This window comes from Athene noctua, chromosome 1, assembly GCF_965140245.1.
Source record: "Athene noctua chromosome 1, bAthNoc1.hap1.1, whole genome shotgun sequence".
Classification (NCBI taxonomy): Eukaryota; Metazoa; Chordata; class Aves; order Strigiformes; family Strigidae; genus Athene; species Athene noctua.
Genome location: NC_134037.1, coordinates 132,821,869 through 132,843,963, shown reverse-complemented (window position 1 = coordinate 132,843,963; position 22,095 = coordinate 132,821,869). Strand labels below are relative to the sequence as shown.

Here is a 22,095-nt window from a genome sequence, read left to right as displayed (position 1 = left end):
GCAGAATGTTAGCCTATGACATATTAGTCTGTTTTACAATCTGAAATTTTCTCTCTGTTCTTCATTTTAATTTTAAAAAAAAAGAAGTAATTCTACAGTATCTTTACAAGTCCATTTACCTAATGTATGTGGTACCATATCAGTTATACACAAACAGTTTACTAGTAACTTACCAGATATCCTAAATAATGTTTTAATCTCAAAAACAAATGGAAAAGCTCAGCAGAACATGAAAATAACAGAAATGAGCATAAATAAATTATCCAGCAGGAAATAAAACAACAGCAAAATATATACAGAAGAAAACAGCCTTGCAAGTACTGGTAACACAAGGGGTACTGAGGTAGCAGCAAACAGGAAATGAAACATATAACAGCAAAAAAATACAGTCACAGAAAAATGTTGTCAAGCAGAAAAGAAATAAGCTGTCTTTACAGATATGTTGTCTAAGAATATCTAAAGCCTTCTGTCTGGGTTTGGGACTGTAGGATCCAGGCAGAGGTAGGACCAGCACTGGAGGAGACTTCTGAAGAGAAATAGGGTCAGTCTAGCTGGCTAACCTGGGAAGTAGGAAGTCATCATCATACATTGATTTAGGTAATCAGAAGGTAAACAGTCCTTCTAATTCCTCTAAGAAATAGTCTACAGCAAACTTCTCCTGTAAAAATTAATTACAATCACAAAAAGCCTTCCTCAGCCTTAGATGCATGCCCTGTGCACTCATCAGGGGAAGGAGAGATGAGATCAGTGAGGAAACACAAACAAGCTCCTCTTACCTGTTTCTTCCAGAATCTCTGAAACCTTTAGCAAAGGGGTTTCTGTCAATTTTTAATCTGGTGATCTACAAAGGAAGAAAAAGACAATTAGCTGATCTCTCTATTCGTTTTTTCTTTCAACAAATGAAAATTACTGATGATTACCACTCTTGCCCAAATCACCTGTACATCTTTCATACTTATTTCCCCAGATTTACATTAAAGTTGCCTTTCTGTTAGCCATGAACAAATTATCTGCTTAGCAAATGAATGGTTCCAGAGGCAGAAATCTGTCAGCATCAGGACACATGGCACAACACTGGGCCTGAGAAGCTGCTCCGAAAGGAGGAGCACACCTTGGACCCAGGCACAGAACCCCAGGAGCTATAACTCATCAATGGCCGTGTGATTCAGGAAGCAGACATACCGCTCAGGTTTGGCTGGTATCTGGGTTATCCCCACCTCAGCACTCTAGATATCTAGCAGTGGGATGCATGCATGGACCTTTAAACAATTCTAAGAAGTAAAGGCCAAGTAAAACACAGGCTACAGTCTCCAAAGATGGCAGCTGGACACCCAGTCCCATGTGCAAGGTGCTACTGTTCTGGTCAGCATCTGGATGGCCCTTCAAGGGTTTTATGGTCTGGAAACCATTTTTTTTTTTTTTTTTCCCTCCTCTAAACAAAGAAGATGACAGTCAGACTTAAGTGCTTTTGGGGAACCTTCCTTCCTTCCTGCTTTATTTTTAGACTTAAATTTAATGCTGGTAAATATGGAAAATAATACTGGGATTTTGACCTTGCAGCCCATGGTATCATACTCCCTGTTGCTGGCTAATCCCCAACCTCTGCAGCACGAGAGCTTGCCTCTGCCAGCCTTACCTTGTCCCTGAGTCTCTGGAGTGAAAAGAGAGAGATATCTCCAGATCCTATCAGATTTGAGGTGGTTTTGCTGAAACAGCTCAAAAGAGACTAGTTTAATACAGACTTATCTGAAGGGGATTTGCAGGTGTTTTGCTTCTGTCAGGACCAAGCCCTTACTCTGGATATTAACCTCAGATCTGGAATGCAGCTCCTATTTTTGCAGAAGCTTAATTTGTGAACTTAATTTCCGCTAGCCTGACTTTGCAGCTGTCCTGGGACTTGTGCATACAGAGACAGATATGTTCTGTGGAGGATGGAATTACAGCAGAGGGAATCCCTGTGGTGGATTTGCTAACATTTTACAATTGTTTCCAGAGACTCTTCTCCCAGTAGGGCAAAGTTTTACAACCACTGGAGGGCATGCAGGCAGATTGAGGGGATTTAAATTTATATTTAATGAAAAGGTTTCTACAACTCATCAGAATCTTCTTTACTTGTATTATAAAAATTCATCCCCCAATTTTGGGAAGGTGCAAAATGCCCAAATGTTTGGAATTCAGGGTGACAGGAAGAAATTTCAGTGCTTCTTTACAGTGAGGTGGCCTTACAGAGCCAGTGCCCGACAGATATTCCTGCCTTAGCACTCCCCTTACCTGCATAATTATGTCTTATAGGTCTGGTCATTAGGAAAGAATGACAGGCTTCTTTCCTGTAATTACTTTTCCTTTCTCTGTACTCTTTCCATATCTGGTCTACAGTTAAAAGTTTCTGAAGTACATAAATGCATTTGGGCAAGGGGGCAGGAAATTTCAAATGCTGCAATGACAGCAAACCCACAATTGTGTTGCAATATTTTTTTTCTCCTGGAAGTTGATCCATTTTGGATCCAAATTTAATTCAAGGGGACCAGTCAGAGAAAAATTTAGGAGTGGGTATCCAGAAGCAGTCATGGGAGCACTGTAAGTATGTGTGCTCTCTCTTACACCTTGCAAAATAAAAACTCTGTAGCAATTTACTAAATTGTTACAATTCACGATTATTACATATTGGCTAACTCTTACAATCTGCCCTGAACTGACCTGACGTGAGTCTGTCTCTCAGTCCAAGAATACTAAATATAATGACATTCACTGGGTTCATGAAGTAATTTTCCAGAAGCACAGATGTTGTCATGGAAAAAATATTTACTTCACCATTTCTGATTCAAGACTCCTCTGCAATTTATGTCAGAAAATTGTATAACCTATCTCCTTAACAGGCTTGATAACAGATTATTTTTATTCCAAAATAGTACCCTGTGCTCTCTAAGCGGACACACTATTAACACAGCAAAAAGCTTCCCTAACTGAGATTCTGTTTCATGTGGCTGGGAAAAAGTTACCTTCCACAGCCCTTTTAATGCCATCACAACCCACACTCCAGTAAGGAGGAGAATGGCAGGAAAGGGAAATGGGATGTGCACAGTGCCTCTCACGTGAGAATAAAATAGGGAGTATGTGTACACGAACAAGAGAAGAGGAGCACACTGAGCCCAAAGCATGACAGAGGTGGTGTGAAGGTTAATGGGAATCCCTGAGCAGTACATAAGGAGACTACGAAGGGAACAGATGAACATAAGGAGCTCTCAATGTGTGCAAGGAACACGCCTGCAGAAACAATGAAGCAGGCTACCTCCTTAAAGATCAGGGCACCATCTTTCACTGGCCACTAAAGAAAAAGGGAAAACAAACGTGTAATCCATAGCAAGACCTTTCCAAATCTCTTTACTGGTGTCTCAAATGCTTATATTCTCAAATGTTCACTTTTTCAGCAATTAATTTCCTCTTAAAGATATCTTTGGGGGAAATAGAGATAGATAGGGAATTCTGTAATCAAACACTATTGTGCACTGAGATTATATTTTAGTGCTGTGAAGTCTAGTTTAAGAAAAAGGACAGATCAGTAACAAAGCTCAGTAGTCAAGGTCTCTATAGATAGGATCCCGGTGTGGCAACATCTTTTCCTTATGATGTCTGGAGTCAATAGTAGCACTCTTCACTAGGAACTGTGCAAGGTCTGAATCAAGCATGAATTATGCATGACAATTTCAGTTCAGATTAAATACATTGATTGCTGATGGTGATTTTCAGAGGCTTCTTTTGTCAGCAAACTGATGAAAGTGCGCTTCTCTAAAACTTTCTTTCACTATTAAAAAAACCCACAACTACGTGTTTTGTTCGTGAGATAACAGTTCCAGACTAGTTGTACTGCCTTAAAATTACAGTGGGGACAGAACACTGTAGTTTGTACCATGAGGCAGCAAGGAAATGTGAACACAACACCTTTATGGTTGATCTCACCTACTTTACACAAGAAACTGTGGACACCTTATCTGCAAGGTGGTTTTCTGGATAAATACTTTGTGTCTACACACCACTCCATTGCAAGCATTTTCTTTTTGTGCAGAAAAAAAACCCCACCAGTGAGCCTGTAAAATGTGTACTCTTCCTGAGCTACATTTCTTAGATAAGTTAATGTCTCAAATATGAAAAGTACACTGATATTTTTACAAACATCTAACATAAAAGGAGACCGAAGGCATGAAACTTCACCTGTTGATTTTGGTAGGCTGTCACTGTGGTGAAGACAGTCTCAGGGAAGTTGAAGGTTTTCACCCCATCTCCTGAAGGAACTGGTTTTGTAGGAGAAAGATCACTGCTGAAATCCTTGCGGATGACGTGAACACGAGGCTGATACTTATGCATTGAATGTAAGATTATCTGAAGAGAAAACAAATGGAGAAGAAAAAGGATTGTTGGAGGTTTTTTTCCAAATATTCTACGCTACATCCAGATGTACAAGGAAGCAGGGGTGGAGTAAGGTCTAATATGAAGAAAAGTGTCCTTTCCTTACAAGCATGTATGAAACAAAGTTTGTGCTATGAGCAGAGAGAAAGGGACCATATTGCTTTACAGGGTCAGGCAACATTTTGAGGAAAAGCACTGAAGTAGGGAAAAAAAAGCTCCATAAATCTGGAGAGCATGCCCAGCAGGACATCAAAGTAGCAACAGCACCCTTCTGAGTCTGAGAGGAGGAAGGCTGGAGCAGCAAGCACCAGGATTAGCTTCTAACTTACATGGCCTTGATCATCAAGCTCGTTGTTGGTCAGCTTGAGCTTGTCAAAACTGACCACCTGCCTCATCCAAGTGTCTCCAGAAGCCAGTGAGTCGGGGTGGATGTAAACCCTCGGGGGCACTGGGGAGTCAGCATTGCCAGCCACCATCCACTTGGAGCTATGATACACATATCTGAAAGAGGAAGGGTAGATGGCTAAGGGAAGTTCTCACTCACTCACTGGAGGAACATTTCCAGGGCTCCCCCTCCCCTGCCACCCTACCGCACACACCCCAAGCTCTCATTTGCAGTCAGCGGAGAATGTGCTTTATTGCAACCTCCTACCTTCTAAATGAAAGCCAGATTACCCCTGAGCCACTTGTTCAGACTTGATTCCTTATTAAAACCACCTTTGCAGTTATTTTCCCTGTAAAACTCTGCCACATGTGCCCTCTCAACTCCTTAACCCTCTCTGAGCCAGAGTAAGAGGCTAGAAAATCTGTGTAAACAAAGCCCTCTCCAAAAACATTAATAAATGCCCTGTAATTCTGGAAGTCTGTACTGGCTGCCATGCCAGACTGTGCAAAACATGTGTCTTCACCCAGAAAGAACAAAATCCAATGGATACCACTAAAACAATTGATAAAAGAGAATTTCTGGTTTGAAATGTTGCAAAATAGGAAATTCCATATAGTATTATAGATGTTGGGATTACAGGAAAACATAATTTTTGTATTCCTGGTCTTTTGTAATATTTTGTGTTCCTGATCAAGCCATTCTATATATGCCATAAATTTGCCTACCATAGATTTGCCTAGACACTTTTTTTCTTTCTATCCTGTAGCTCCTTCAGCCTACAGCATTTCACAAACAGTCCTGCTAACACCTCTGAGTTGTGCTGCCCTGTGCTGCCCCTCATTGGGTCTCTACTCAGCTCTACTAAGCTATTTCAGTCCTTACCTACAAACAGTGACTCATTTCCTGTACTTTCACAAGAAAACAAAAAAAAACCCAAACCAACCAAACAAAAAGAATCTGTTCCTTTCACTGCTAGTTTGCTCATATTGCTACAGAAGCTAACAAAGAGAAATGAAGTGTAAGACAACATATTTATTTTTGACATTATTGCTGTTCAGAACCATACTCTAAGAAAGGGGAAAAACATCTAGCTGAGTATCAGACACTACCTTGATGCTTCCCAGGAAAAACATTTTCCTGAGAAACACAGCACAGTCTGAGCAAAAATGTAATATTTAGTATTTGAAGCAGAGGATCAGTTCTTGAATCCTTGAAATGTGGTGCAATCAAGACTATCTGGGGAAAAGACCTGCTCTCAGGGATCTTTTAATGAGTATAGATAAATCACCTCTGTCTGATAGTTTTCTGGGATGCAGTGGACCATGAGTTTTCCAGACTACTTTTTAGGATCAGAAGCCCATTAATATCAGAGAAATCACTTCTCATCTTTCAGCTTAGGGGTGAGGATTCACCAGCAGGTTTCTTAATGGCTCCACACTGTAGGTCAGGGCCTATAACCCCTGTGGCTGCTGTGCCCAATTCATTTCAGGCCAGACTGGAGGTGCCCATCTTAGTTCAGCTGCTACTTGCCCATTCCTTTCTTGCTGAAGTAGTTTGAGAGACTCCAGACTCCCCATTGATAACTCCAGTTATGTTTCCTCAGACAGTTAATCAAGTCAGTTGTGAAATGCATGCTATGGATTTCCCCTATTAAAAACCGCTATTTGAAAAGAGCAAGATTTCAATACGGAAGTGCAAGAGAGTGTATTCAACATCTGGGTTTGCATCTCACAATTCTGATCAAATCAACTATGTTGGTGTCAATCAAGATGGTCTCGTCCAGCACACCTTTGCAATGGTGTATAGTGGCATGTGTCCTTCCTCTTCTGTCACTGACAGTGAGTTATCACAAGGTTCCTACCTCTGCACCTAAAAAGTTTACCTGTATCTCTTGTTATCCACAGGCACAATGTCCATGGCAATATAATACTGCTGGTGAGGATCCAAGCCTGTAATTTTCACTCTCATGGCTGGAAACATTCTCCTAGGAAAAGTAGAAATAAAGAAGAAAATGGTGAATAAGGAAGCTGAACGGGCTTCTTAGACCTCTCTCTGACACCAGGAGTACGCTACTTTGCACAGCCCAGCTCTTGGCATGACTCTTCCGGGCTTGGTGTGGGTAGCAAAGGCTGTGCTGGCAGTGGTTTGAAGCTTCAAATTTTTACCACTTAAGAAAAGATGTAGCACGATAACAACCTGTGGGTAAAAATAAAACACTCCTAGTCGAGCATTCTGGTCCCAGCTCCTATCAGACAGTTCTGCTATGCTCAACACAAAATGTCCTCTCTAGGCCTTTCTAGGGTGGGCAGTGTACCTTCTTCCTGCTGTTTTCCCACTGGCCATCCATCTATTTATTATACAATTATTCTCTCATATTTCATTAAACACAGGATCACTTTAGTTCTCTTTTTTGAGAAAATAACATTTCAGTATAGAGTTTGATAGTACTGGGGTAATATTTAAAGCAAATCCATCATCCCAAAAGATCCTCTCATTCTTATGTTTATAGTTATTTAAGAAAAAATGTCCCTCAAATTAATCTACTTATTAGGCACATATTACACATTTAACAGAAACACTGTCATTATCGTCATGGTTTCCTTGAAGTCCTGGTAGTATTTTGTGCAATCTTTTTCATAAGTGTTGCTTTTTCTACATCATATGATCCAGATCTATCTTAAGTATTTTCTCCTGATAGGCAAGTTATGAAACTTTACACCAGCAAGAATCAATTCCCAGCCTCTCTTTTCCTGTCTGAGCACAAGTCTAACTCTGCTATGCACTAGTCACTGTTCTGGAAGTGTTTGTAGCTAGGTAATTATTTCAGAAGAGAACAGCAATATGAACCTCAAAGCATGTCAGTGTTAGTGTGGCTATGGCATAATTTCTCCTTTAAAATTTTCTGGTTGCCAATAGTCCAGTTGCCATTCTACACTGTCCTCAGCATGCTGAGCTGAATTTTTTTGCCATATTATATTTGCAACTAATGCAGTATTTTAACATCTTCATAAAATCTGAGGAGCAGAACTGGGTGAAATGCAAAAGGAAATGAGCAGCAGAGCACTGAAAGAAATCCTGAGTTGTTTCACTGACTGTTAACTCAAACCTGAGCTCTACTTGAGTGGCTTCTCAGCCTTTATTGGAGAAAATCTTGAGCTGAGGTCCTACAGGATGGTGTTACTCGATTGCATGACTTCTGCCCAGAAGATACAGAGCTTTGGTAGGAGGAACGCTGAAAGTATTGGATACTCGTATGAAACTACATTCTGCTTCACTGATTAATAAATATATCTTTATGGAATGAGGGTAGTTTGGATGGCAGGAGGATATTAAAGGGGAATTTAAGATTGCAATGCCAGAGTTGTGGAAAAGTGTACCAAAAATGTTTGTCCACTGTTTCTACAGGTCATCCCTGGAAACCATCAAGACACTTTCCTTTCTATTTAGTAAGGAGCAGTGAAATATCAGAGAAGAAGATTTAGACCTCCTCCCAATATTTTTGTTTCTCAAAGTATTATCAGTGGACACAGCCTGAAGGAGGAAGAAAACAAGAAATCTTATGTCAAGATCTCCAAACATCTCTTTAGAACTTTGCACTGAAGGGATGCAACCATGAGAAACTATTTTATTCTTTCCCATTCAGGCCACACATACCCACTTGCAGAAGAGGGTGGGAAGGAGAAGGTTTTGCTCAGCCTTCGCCCTATCCACAGCTCTTCCATTTCAGGCCACTAAGAAGTAAAGTTCTGACCTATTAGTAACTACATCTGCCTTAGAAATGGGCATTTATCATGGGGAGCAGGGAGAGCACCACCCCACAGTTGCTGGAGCACAGCTAACCACAGTTATGAGAGACATAAAACTGTCAGAATTTTTTTATGCAGAAACCCTTCAAGGAGAGAGGACATTTGTGCAACTAATAGTGTGAGTGTGCTAGTTGAATGATTTGGGGGGAAAAAAAGGAATAATGGATTAGTCTTCAGTGGCTTGAGGGCATTACCTTTTTTCTACCACAATGGCTCATTAAATCTGCCAAGCCAAATGGGTACAGGATGTGGCATTTTACAGTCCAGCTTTCCTTAATTGGAGAGAAGTGGCTTGGGAGCAGCTTAAGAGGTAGGTCATGTTTCAGAGGGTTGATGAGAAACCCAGGATTAAATCTAAGTCTCTTCGGGTCTAAGTCTGCGCACTGTATTGGGAAAATTGAACGCTGTGTGTCCCAAGAAGCTCTCTCTGAATCTGCAGCCCTGTGTAAAGTTGCATATAGCCGGTGGGGTTGTTTGCTTATGAAATACCTTGTAAAAGATTACCACAGACCATTCAGCTGGCTTAGAGGCTAATCTCTAAAATGATCGGAGAGAGCTCTGCTGATCCCACTGCTTTCTCTAAGGTTTAAGTGTACTTTTAAAGTTTTGTAAATTATTACTGTTTTTCTTTTTCAGGGGATGTAAAAGTAACTCAGGTTTCTTTGCCATAAGGATGTGGCCTGGAACTGTCACAGCAGGTCTCCAGCAGCGCTGCTGTGTGGAAAGGGGAAAATGGAAAAGTCAGAGGCAAAGAGTGGCGATTTAGGGATGTACTCAGGTATAATCCTGGCTAAGTCCCTGTGCTCTGGGTTTCCTCTTGGCTGACTCTTGGCTTCCCAGAGGCACCAGCCCTATAGAAAATGGGAGGCTTGAAGGTTTGGAAGGAATTCAGGCCATTTGAATATGAGTGTATTAATAAACAGTCAAGAACCTTTCATCTAGAAAAATATCAGCTAACTTTATAGTCAACAGCTACAGACATCAAGTCTGTTTTCATAGGGGACACGTGACAACATCTGATAGATTTCAGGAAGAGGTTTTATATCAGCAGCAGTTTGAGATGATCAAGTTATTTATATGCCAACTTTTCCACTCAGCAGGAAAACAGTCTTCTGAACTTAGACTGTGAATTTACACACAGTACCCTTTTAGGGGAAATATGATGTGATATGAAATAAGTTATTACAATTATTTTAGGACCATTTAAAAGTGTTTTTAAAAGCATTTTTGTAACATCCTTGTACCTCAGTCTACTGAATTCCCATCTCCTTCCATAATGAGAATTAATTTAACAAAACTCTGAATGTGAAGAAAATTAATTATATACAGAGATCTCTAAAATTTTATTAAAATAGTATTTGTCAGCACAGTAGTGTATTGATATTAAGAATCATGTTTGGGAACTTTCAGCAATAGAAAGAAGTCATAGATTATGGCAGCCAGCATTATTTTGTTGTTGTTTAAAATTTTCATTTAATACAAAAATATAGCTCAATTTTCCTTTGTGAAAACTTCAAAGAAGGAGGATCACAGGTATATCCCCAAACTGGATTTTTTTTCCCCCAATATTATAAAGCTTCAGTTTCTAACACCTGGAAGCCTCCCAACTGTTGTCCCTGTCCCTTGAATCAACACATATGAAGCTTGTGTCAAATTGGATCTGTCTTCAAAGTTGGCCTGCTCTGAGTGGAGGCATGAGCCAGATGACCTCCAAAAATTCCTTCCAACATAACTTAATTCTTCGTTTCACAGCTTAGCTTTAGAGAGGACAATTCTCCATTAGGGGATAAAAATTAAAATTCCTTGAAGCTCTTCAGGCATTGGAAATACTCCTGTAGAGACAGCTTAGTGAGCAGAAGTTGGATGAGAGTTTAAAAGGGCTGACACAATTTACTGTACAGTTTTCATGCCTGTTTAATGTAATGATTTATACACTGCATAAGAAACAACTTAACTTAAACAAGATTAAATTTGCCTAAGGGTAACATCTGCTAAATACAAACCCTAAAATGAACGGATGTGCTCTTCAGTTGTAGCAAAAGACAATTTGTCTATTGACAGCAACAGAGTAATCATTTCCTAGTCATTAAAAAATATGATTGAGAACACTGCAAAATAATCTGATTTAGGTTTGCAGATTAAGTATGCATGGTGTTTACAATGTGCATGAGTTTACAGGGCAGCCTGAGGTTATCATTGCTATTTTATACCTCATATTTCCCTGCATTTAAGACTGGTGCCACATGTATATTTCTTTATAAAAAGACACCTGTGATGAGTGAAAGTGAGGGAAGGGAAAGAAAGGCAAGGCAAGGCAAGGCAAGGCAAGGCAAGGCAAGGCAAGGCAAGGGAGGAATGCCTTTCTGTTTTCCTCTGCAGAGTGGGATCATGTAGAGGAGATGTTTGTGTTGAGAGGAAAGGCTGAGGGCAGGGTCTGGGAGCAAAAGGATGTATTGTTTATGAGGGAGAGGGAGCCCAGCAGATCTTCTCAGTAGCTCCCAAAGGGGACTTTTTTCTGGAAGCTGCAGAAATCTTATCTAGCCCACTGGACCAAGACCTCTGGGTGGCACTTTGGTAGCTGTAGCCTGCCAGCCCTCACTTTGAAAAGTCCTCTCCATGGGCCCCTTCAGCTTCAACAGAGCTTTGCAACAAAATCCCTGCTGCTATCTCTAACTGAATAGCACTGTGGGACCCTTCCTTCCTTCCTTCCTTCCTTCCTTCCTTCCTTCCTTCCTTCCTTCCTTCCTTCCTTCCTTCCTTCCTTCCTTCCTTCCTTCCCTCCTTCCCTCCTTCCCTCCCTACTTCCTTCCTTCCTTCCTTCCTTCCTTCCTTCCTTCCTTCCTTCCTTCCTTCCCTCCCTACTTCCCTCCTTCCTTCCTTCCCTCCTTCCTCCCTTCCTTCCTTCCTTCCTTCCTTCCTTCCTTCCTTCCTTCCTTCCTTCCTTCCTTCCTTCCTTCCTTCCTTCCTTCCTTCCTTCCTTCCTTCCTTCCTTCCTTCCTTCCTTCCTTCCTTCCTTCCTTCCTCTGGAGTTAAAAAAAAATCTCATTTAGTAATGTAAACAGCCCCTAGTACACGTTTCAAACAACTCAGGCTCATGGTTCCAGGGAAGCAAAGAAACTCCAGACAACCAACCTATCAAGAGGTACAGAGTTGTCAGGACAGGGCAAGATCACCTGTTCCACTCACCATTAGATTTTTCCACTCTTATTACTGAGCCTGGCCTCAGTATATAGGTTGGAGCCATCCCACAGTAGAGATATGATAACTATAACATGACAGATGAGATCATTTCCTTCACTGTTGAGATGAGGTCCTGGCTCTGTGACAGGTAGAACCTGGGTTGGCAGAGGAACACCTCCTGGCTGTGCTTGTGTGTGTGGCCACACTCATATAGCCACCTCCATAAACAGTAGCCAACGCTTCCCTTCCAGAACAAGACTCCAAGCAATATTTATAGTGTATTGCCCTAGTGCTAAGTGCACATTGCTTCCCACTTTGAGCAGCACTTTTATGAAGCAGTCACCTAACTGTTACCCCTGCAGCTCAGATGACCATGAACTTCAGCTGGGGGTGTGGGGAGGGACTCAAATTCCTTTGCTGATGTTGCCAGTGCATGCGTGATCACTGTTGGTGAAGGAAGGTAGAGAAAAGGAGTTCAAGATGGTTTTAGGTCTAGTTGCTTAACTCAGTATGACCTGGGGCTTAAGTTGAATTTATTTTGTACAGACTCTAAGATTGCCTTTCAAACAAAAAGGAGATAAAGGTGGTTGCAGATTTGAATGCATTGCAGCTGACAAAAAGCCATTTGCATCTTTAGCACAAAGAACAAAGGAGTTTTGTTATAAGCATCTTATTAAATTCTGAATAAAAATGTTATGATGGAAAGGAATAAAGGAAAAGTTCTAAGAGGACTGAAGTAGGTTCATGGAAACAGACAAAAAAAGACTTCTATAAATACAGCATCAAGAAAAGACAAAGCAGAATTAAATGTGAGTGGGAGTGGGAGTCTGAAAGTTAAAAAGCATAGTAGGACTGACGTAGGCAGGATATAGCTCCAGAAATATGTTTAAAATGATAACCTAGCTTAGAAACTAGCATTACACAGTAAGAGCAGAAAGACATTGTGGGGTCAGGCAGGAACGAAGCAGTGCCTTAAGAGTCATAGAAAATTAAGGAGCAGCTGTAGTTATAGGCAACTGCATCTGTAATTATAATGGCTCTCAAAACAAGGCCTTACAGGACTCAAAACAGGGTTTCCAAAGAGAAAGCAACAAGAAGAGCAAAATCTTCCCAGGGGAAGGAAGAAGTTGCAGATTATACTGTGTGTCTTTTACAATTTTGATAAGTAGTAGGAAATCTACAGAAAATAACACCAGTTCTGTTATTTTTGCCAGAAATCATAGTCTAATCTATGGGATTAATTGTATACCATGCATCCCATACGGAGAAACAGAACTGTTAGACTCAGCTCTCACCCATCACAGACACATCCTCTCTGAAAGAAAAATGTTTAACCTGAGAGGTTAAATATTTAATTTCTGAATTTTATCATATCTCGAAGGGCCATTCCCAATACGGAAGTACTACCTAAAGAAACTGCCCAACTCTTCATTATGCTTTGCAATGATTAACTTACAAATGTAGTCAACAGGATAAAAAAAAATCCCTCCAATATTGTTAACATCACTTCTGGAGAAGAACATCATCAAGCAGAAAAAATATATATATTTAGTAGCTATGCAGATTTTGTGTGGGCAGCCAGCAATGAGTCAGTTGACCATCAGGACTCAAGTAATGATAAACATCTCCTTTCAGGGAGAAAGAATATTATTTAGGATTGTAAAGAATCATTTGCACAGTAAGTTATTCTCTGTATTGTGATACATGGTCTTTTGTAACTGGAAAAATTATCGAGATTGGAGCTTGCAATGGTACTTAAGAATGCTGTTAATGGTGTTACAGAAAAAAATCTTGGAAAGAAAAATATTCTTTATACAGTCATTACAGGTTTTCCTATGTCTATTCCCTACTAAAAATTATAGAAATACATATTGTATTGGGCTCCTTAAAATAAAGTTAGGGTGTCCTTCTTTCTTAACGTGTGCTATTAAACACATCTGACAGCTGCATAAATGGGGAAAGACATATTCAGAATCACAAAATTCAGACCAAGGATTTTCTGAGAGTATAGAGACCTCTCATCCAAAACATGAAAAGCAAAATCTTTGAGCTAAAATGTAAAAAAATATAAACTTTTTTTTTGGGGGGGGAGGGAGGAGGGCAGAAAAAATCAGGAGGGGGAAGAGAATCTGAACATTTATTTGGGATTCCTCTTTATTAAATGGGGCTCATTATTCTTGGCAGGGTTCTTCACTGAAATTGTACTTCAGCTGCATCATGTATCCACATGGACGGAGCTATGTACATCTCACAGTAATTTTTAATTAGCTTCCTTTTATTACTGTGTAATTAGATCTATTGTTTGTTATGATTATATGTGATGGGAGAAACCATATTTGTCAGAAAGGCAACATGAATGTCAGGTTCCATAAACCATTGCCGACATGAAACATTTCAATTCATAGATGTCAGAATAACAATTTTATATCAAAAGTGTCAAAATATATAGTTCCAATCAACAAATAAGAGTTTATAGCTTGAAGACAGCAGATGACAAATTTAAAAAAAAAAAAAAAAAAAAGTTTGGGTTTGTTTTTGTTTTAAAAAGCAATGTATTCAATATTGTAATTTCCTAAAGTCTTTTAAGGAACTACAAAATTAGTCTGACCAAATAGAAAATTTTCATTTTTTTGAATGGATACAAAGAATTTAATTTCATTATGTTCTGTCTCCACAGAATATTTTGCTATTTTTTTCTATGAACACTTCTTCTCCAGGACCCCTGCCAATGCAGTCAAGGCTTTTGTGAGAAGTTGTGTTGAACTATTTGCAAAATTGCAGTGGCATTGATGTTGCAATTTTTTTGGTGACTTTTTTTGTAATCAGGTTATGGCTTTTTAAGATCCCAGAAAGATCAACTAATTCATTCAGAATATGTGTTAATCCAACAATTAATATTACATTATTTCAATTTCCGAAACAGCATGGCCCAGGCACCAGGACAACAAAGTCAGAAGCAAGGAACTTGGTTCTGCCAGTGTCATATTTAATGATGCTGGACAGATCACTTAATCTGTTTAGATCTCAATTTCAATCCCTATAAAAAGAGGAAAATAACAATTTTCTCTACATCTCCTTTGACATCTTCAGAGAAAAGGTGTTGCGTAGTAGCCAGTGTTATAATCCCGTTACTTGCCTCTTCCATTTGAGGCAGAAAGGCAAAAACCACAGGCCACTCTACTGATGCAAGACGCTTCCTGTGCCAATGAGATCATATACCTAAAATCGGGAGCTAACCTGGTTCTGATAATCTTCTTCAGGGATAATCTGGGTTGATTGTCCGATATAACTTTCCTCAAATTATCTGGACTTCTTGGGGTTACTGAGCAATAGCGCTCCCTTCACAAGAACGTGAAACAAGTCTAACTGTTCTGGCAAATTCTGGGAGTGCAAACGTGAAACAAAATTATAAACCATAGAGCACCGTGGTTTTTCCCCAAAACTTGAGGAAAATTCCCTTCTGCAGGCCTGTGGAAGGAGCAGAACAGCTCCTGGGACAGTCACGTGGTTTCTTCGCTTTTGCCGGCTCTGTCCATGGTCCTGACTTCGGTCACAGCATCAATCTTACATTAAAACGGCATTGGGTGGAAGTCAGGAACATTTTGTTAACACAAACATGGCTGAAAGTGCTAGTTTGAGGGATCTAGAAACTTGCAACTACCTTCAGGGTGTGTTTTGGCGAACAGATTTCTAGCCATTTTTTAACAGTAGACAGCAATGAAGATCGACTAACAGCATAGCAGGGTGAGGTATTCTTTTTAAAAAAATCTGTCTTATTAGTGACTCTTTCTAACCTCAGCTGATGTGGTATTCACTGCAATAGCAGAGGGAAACATTAAATCTGCACATTTTTTATACAGGAAGTCATTAACATTTTATCTATTTAGAATTGCAGGAAGATATTCATTTGGTGCAAAGGTGAGTTTGAATTTCACTATATTTGAGATTAAGTCAACTGGATCATGAAGTGCTATAGGAACTTGAAAGGAAATTCAAATGGCTCACCCCCAAACTCATAACTCATCTTAAATTCAGTACAGCCAGCAGTACAATGATCATTTCCTGACTTACTTGCTCAAAGGAAAGATTATCTTCAACAGCTTCCTGCAGCTGCCAGTTTTCCTTTGGAGCCACTGATTCAAGCAATACGAAACAACTTTACCTGTCTTAAGAAAGCTAGTAGGAGATACAGCTGTGAAACTCTGTCAGCCATTTAATTTTTCCTGCATATTCCTTTGGTTTATCAAGAAGGAAAAAAAAAAAAAAAAGGAGGTTCTTTTTTAAAAAAAACGTTTTGTTATGATTTTTTTTTAACTGGATGGGAAGCCAAAGATCTCTTACCTGCCTGCTTTCGTGATGATCATCTCTGTCCCAATGTCATGAAATCTTTTCCAGAGGTCAGCACACTGCAGCTCTACCTGAATCTCTTCCATGGATGAAGGTGGAGGAGGTTGAGGGCCTGAACCACCAGATGTAAGGTCAGAATGGGAGCCAAATGAGCAGGACGTCCTTTCTGCCAGTACTTCCGTGTCTGACCCAGTGCTCTGCTCTGAGTCTGCAAAGTAAACAAGACAGGTAAGAGACTTCAATTCTACCTGCTGTGAGTGGTAAAGGGAGGGAAGAGAAAAGCCAACAAGGGAAGTGCTAAAGAACATTACAATGGCCTTTTATGCATATAAACACACATATACATTTATGGTTTTGTTGTGATTTATGGCCTGATGTGGGGCTTTGGGTTTCCAACATGACATCTGGCATTTTTTTAAAGTTTTAGAAACAGTTGAAAAAAGGACTTAACATAAAATATAAATAGCATCAAACAATGCTGGGAATGGAGTACAAAATATAGATTAAAAAAATAGAAATGAAAAAAAACCTAATTCAACCCATAGTTTCAATCCAAGATTAGATGGGCTCACTGGAAAACTCCATTCTGTTTAATTGAATATCCTCCCGCACTACTATTGAAGAGTTGGCTATTTTTAAACAACACATTTTTTTTCCTTTTAATATGCTTGTCATCAAAAATAATGAGCATTTTTTTATTTTGCTATTTGGCAGCACCATTTTGGAAATGTGTTTTATTTGCTCTTATAATATCTTCTTTGGAACAATGTTATTTCCTGGGAAAATAACCATGCAGCTTTTAGTGCGGAAAATGCTCTAGGCTACTGAAGGACAAAAAGCGGAGATAATAAACATATGGAATATGTTACTGAGGAAAGCAACTGAAGCAAACTGCAGAAAAGAGCACATGAGACAACCACCTCTCTATGGGGGAGAAGTAGGCTTGCTCAAAAAATAAGCAAACAAAACAAACAAAAAAACCCCAAACAAAACAAAACAAAACAAAAAAGAGGTTGGACTAGTTTAAAAGGCCAGGTTGGCATGTTGAGTAAGATGGCCATTTCTTTGAAAAAATATGTCATATGTATTAGGTAGGCATGGTATATACAAGGTCTTAGTTCTCATACGGTAGGGTTAAGATGGAATTTTGCAAATAGCAGTGTTATTTTGCAACAGGCTGCACACTCATACAACATCAAAATAATTCACAATACATTCTGCAAAGCAAGGTGTTTAGGTTTTGAACTTGATTTTTAACAAATTGGCACTAGTTTTATATAGATGATCCACAGGAATAAAATCAGTGAAGCACTTGGTCAAGTGGCTCAAGAAGAGCTCTGTGGATTTCAAAGAAGATGCAGAAACGATACTTTAGAGTATCCTCATCGATCACATAAGTACAAGCATGTCAATGAAGGAATTAAACAGCTATTTATATGTATTCTCTGCTCTTTAAGAGACATATCTCTGCTGGGGAAACTTGAGGAGACAAAAAGTAACTATCTGTGTTAAAAATGTGATGAAATCATCCCAGCTAAAATTCTTTCCATACCAAGCAAATGCCAGAAACTCTTTAATAACCCTGAGGTCATGCAGACTGAGTCTCAGATTTACAGTATTTCTTAGAGACAGTGTTTCCTGGAGCAGCTTGCACATCGCTGCAGAGGGCAATAATTAAGAAGAGGCTGGGGGTGAAGAACCACCAGCCTCTGCAGAACCACCAGCCCCACTTCCTGCAACACGGAAACATTTCTGGAAAACTCATACTGCTACAGTGGCACGGACATAATCTCTTTGGCTGACAGTATATGAGAAACTTCCAGCCCCAGGTGCCATCAGGAAGCATTTATCTTCTGTGAGAACCCTAAGTGATATGTCATTGGGTAGCGGACATTTTGCTTGAAGGACATTTTCAGTAAACTTTGCCAATGATTCAGATAATCTGCCAGTACAATGTAGCAATTCTGTAGGACGTTAGAAAGGTTCAGTATGTATTTCTCCCAATCCGTTTTGAATATGGAGTCCTTTATGTCTCCCACTGACTTCCAAGGTGGACTGAAGCAATAACAGATACATCCCTCTAAAGGAGTAGCACAAGCCTACCAAGAGAGGATTGTTACCTGGAGACCAGTACCACACCCAAAATTGATATCCTAGATGCAAGATGATTCAAGATAAGATGAGATAACCTGCTAGGGTTCTGTCACAAGACAGAGAATCAATCTGAGAGTACGGAGGGGCTGAGACATTTTCTCTGTGGCTCAGGAGCCCAGTGATGCAGGAGCAATGTGATACTTATCTACTTCCTCTTGCTCAAATTATTCCACCTCAGAGTGTTGGAGAGGATAAACCCGACTGTAAGGACATTTGTTTTCCTAGTGATGGTTAATCACTTTATCCTTCAACAAAAAGCAAGAATATGCTTCACAAATCACAGAATTTTTTCATCACTCGTGCTGAACCATTAACCAAAAGTCTTACATCTTCTCTGAGGTCCTAAGAAAGTAACAGTAAATTATACTGGGAGTCTGAAGAGACTGGACCTAGGGAAAAGCTTCCATTATGGAGTCCTCCTCCCGAAATTAGGTACCAACCCATAGGTTTGAATCTAAGAGATAGGTTTAGGACACATCACCTGTGTTTGGATCGGGCACACAAACTCTGTGCATCCCTGAAACAGTATGGTAAATGGCCAACAGATGGCACTTGGCTAGATGTTGTCCTCGCATCATTCTAGCATTTCCTGGACAGCCTTTCAAATTGGGTATGTGGCTGGAGCCTTGGGGATCCCCGGAAATTGACTGGAATTACATGCTGCAGAAAATTAAGTATCAGAGGCTTAAGATCCCTCTCACTGATTTTATGCTGATATCACTCCACTGACTTTACAGACTTTTGGCAATGATGGAAGGGAAGGAGAGCCACAACCTTGGATATAATTTGCCATGCTGGCACAAATCAAAAATTACAAAAGGAATTCACTAGTCAGTATCTACCCAGCCATGCAGTACAACATGAAGGAGGAAATAACTTGGTTTTCTTCCAAGGACTATTTTTTGCACCGTGAAATATGAATTATAATTACCCCCAAATTAGTGCGCAGAATAGCTAGTACCTCTCCTTTCTCCAGTTTTGGAAATGGAAGAGGGAGAGTCACTAGTATTGCTGCTCTTAGTTCACTCTCAGTAGGCATTGAGATGGCTTTTATGTTTTCTTCAGCTTTTCCTGTGCTAAACTCTCCTGAATGGTGTCATCCAGTTGGAGACACTGACTTCATTCCATACCCAGAGAATTTGGGGGAATTTAAGTGCATCTGATATATGAAAATCATCCCTAATGACATCCAGCTCCATAAGACTCTGTGACTCTTAACTAGAATTCTCTGCATGTGTTAGGATTCCAAATTAATCAAGAGAGAGGTGTCAACATCTATAAGTGAGCAACATACAGAGGGGTGCAGAGTGAACCAGTCTCAATATGTACTAATTAATTGTGGGGTCTGGCAGCTAGCACAGCTCAAGCCACTCTGCTGCACATACTTGCTCATGATGAAACAAGACAGGAAGGTCTGAGTTTTCTTCTGGGAACTGGGAGCTTGGCATTCTTCATGCAACAGCTTCAGTGGAGTGCAACTTTGCTAAGCTCAAAGACATTTCTACTTTACGTTGGTGTAAGCAGAGGGGAATTTGGGAATAGCTCCTGAAGTGCCAACAAAACAGAACATGTCTGTGAACACCCTGAGGTGCAGATTGTGTCCGATTGAAGGACAAGGATTTCTGAAGAAGGATTTCTGAGGAAGATAAACCTTCTATAATTTCTTCTAGCTCCAAAGTGACAAGATAAGATTATTTGCCTTTCCCTAAAGAGGTGCCTTGAACAAAATCCCACATGCTGAATTCTAAGTCCAGCCACAGGGAAATGCAGACCCCACCATGCAGTAACTTCCTTTCAGAGTTAGGAGACCTTATCAGACTACTGCCATATGAATGTTGGTTCTATGGTGCCATGTTAGGTTGCAATCCTTGCCACTTTTGACATATATTAGGCAAATGGCAATTAAAACAGTTTTATAGTTTTCTCTTGCTAGGGTACAGTCCTTGAGAAAGGATACTTCAAAACCAAGCTCATCCATTGTTGGTAACTAGCAAAAGTGGAAGTAGATGCAACTGAGGTTTCTAAATCTACAGTATTCCACTGGACTTTCAGAGACAGTCTCAGGTCAAAATGTTCCTCATTGCTTTTATGGGCATGGATGAACTTGCATTTTCTGATCTTACCTACTTTTCTCACCTGTCTGCTTGAAGAAGCCCCTTCCTGCCACACCATAGCTATTGAGGTTAATACCTCCACAGCTCCTGCTGACTGCACAGTTCGTATCACTCTGCCCCTTTCTTTTCCCCCTTCTATTCTAAAAGCATCCATTTCCACTCTTGCTCATTCCTTATGTTCTTTCTTTTCTGTTGTTTCCACCAATTATTTTTGCTGTTCTATGGAGTGATGTGTAGCCAGAAGAAAACACAGCCATTTTGGTCTGTGTGGAGAAGAACCCAGTAATCACAGAGGAATGCCAGTTCTTAACTCCTCTAGGCTGATACATTCTCACCAGAGACAATACAGAGTTCCTAAAATACTGTTCCTTGTTACAGGCAACTTGCTGGACAAACAGGCTGACCAAGTGTTTTTGACCACGGGACTTGGCCTGATCTGTCAAAACCAGACAGGCTCTTGCAAGCATTGTATTTCAAGGAGTTTGAAACTATCTCATGTGACACTACTGAAAAGTTCATGGAGAAGACCCGTGGGCTCAACATGCAAAAAAACTTCTGAAGCATAGCTCTCTTTCACTGCCACTGTGCAAAAAGGCTGTTCCCTTTCTACTGCCCTGTTGGATGGCGTCCTATCATCCCTTCTTACCACACTGACCACATATCCAGCTACTGCAGTTTAACCTATTGGGCCTAGAGGAGACAAAATTTCTCTGCACTTCCAGCAACCTTTGAGCCTGCCAACAAGACCACACGGTCACTTTCAGAGTGCCCAGGGATACCATGGCCATTGCTGAGATTACAGAGGAAATTAAACTAGTTCAGATTTTTTCTTTCTTAATCGCTTTCCCATTTCTACTATCTCCAGATCACCCTGGAAATCCTCAGCTCATCATTTCTTTTGATCCACAAATTCCCAGGCTTCTTGTTGGCAGATAGGAAGGAAAACATAATTCTCACAAGCATGGTGACTCTGAGGTCAGCATCCCCACTGAGTGCCCCAAGATGACGGAAAATAACCCGAACCGGCTTCCTGCACCAACATTATGTGTCCTGGGATCAGAGCCCTCATACACAAAACAGTGAGCTGCTACTGCTGGACTTCTTTCTACAACTCAGCTGCTTAATATTACTCATATACATACCCTGCTTTTTCATCAGTCTTTTAATGTGAGACATTAAAAGACATTAATTTTCTAAGCAACTTCATACATGAATCTTCAGCAGAATTTTCTCTGCAGCTGGAGCACAGCAGGGATACTGCTCCCTTTATTTAACCAATAAAACAAAAAGAGCTCAGTTTAGTCCTTGATCATATCAAGTAGCTCATGTACCCAACAAATGTTTTACTCCAAGGTATCAAAGAATGTAAACTACAGGAGTGAGAACAATGGCAAAAACATTACATACATAGAACACTGCCTACCCATAGGAGCCCAAAACCACTTAATGTCTTTCTCTTTTTTTCTTTTTCTCTTTTTTTAACCATTTTTTTTTTTGATTGCATATGTGTAGATATCTCATGTAGATTCTGTCAGCTTCCATTTGCATAAATATTTCTCTTGAGTGGAATGTGGCAGCTGTTACAAGCTGTTAGGGTTGGGGGGGGGGTTTGTTTATTTTTGTTTGCAAGGTTTGTGAACATTTAGTGCAACAGGTGGTCCTTCCCTCTCCCCTACAGTCAATTTGCTGGCAATCTAAAGACTGC

General features: G+C 40.1%; 1 protein-coding gene across 1 annotated transcript in view; it reads right to left on the bottom strand.

Moving 5' to 3' along the window:
• The window catches only part of TBX15 (T-box transcription factor 15), a 104,120-nt gene that overhangs the window by 23,133 nt on the left and 58,892 nt on the right, over positions 1-22,095 (bottom strand). Inside the window, exons 2-6 of the mRNA XM_074927680.1 lie at positions 16,117-16,330; positions 6,672-6,773; positions 4,734-4,905; positions 4,210-4,377; positions 777-841 (exon numbers count right to left, since the gene is read on the bottom strand). Of these exons, the coding sequence (XP_074783781.1) occupies positions 777-841; positions 4,210-4,377; positions 4,734-4,905; positions 6,672-6,773; positions 16,117-16,330 (721 nt within the window). The remainder of the gene's footprint in view (positions 1-776; positions 842-4,209; positions 4,378-4,733; positions 4,906-6,671; positions 6,774-16,116; positions 16,331-22,095) is intronic.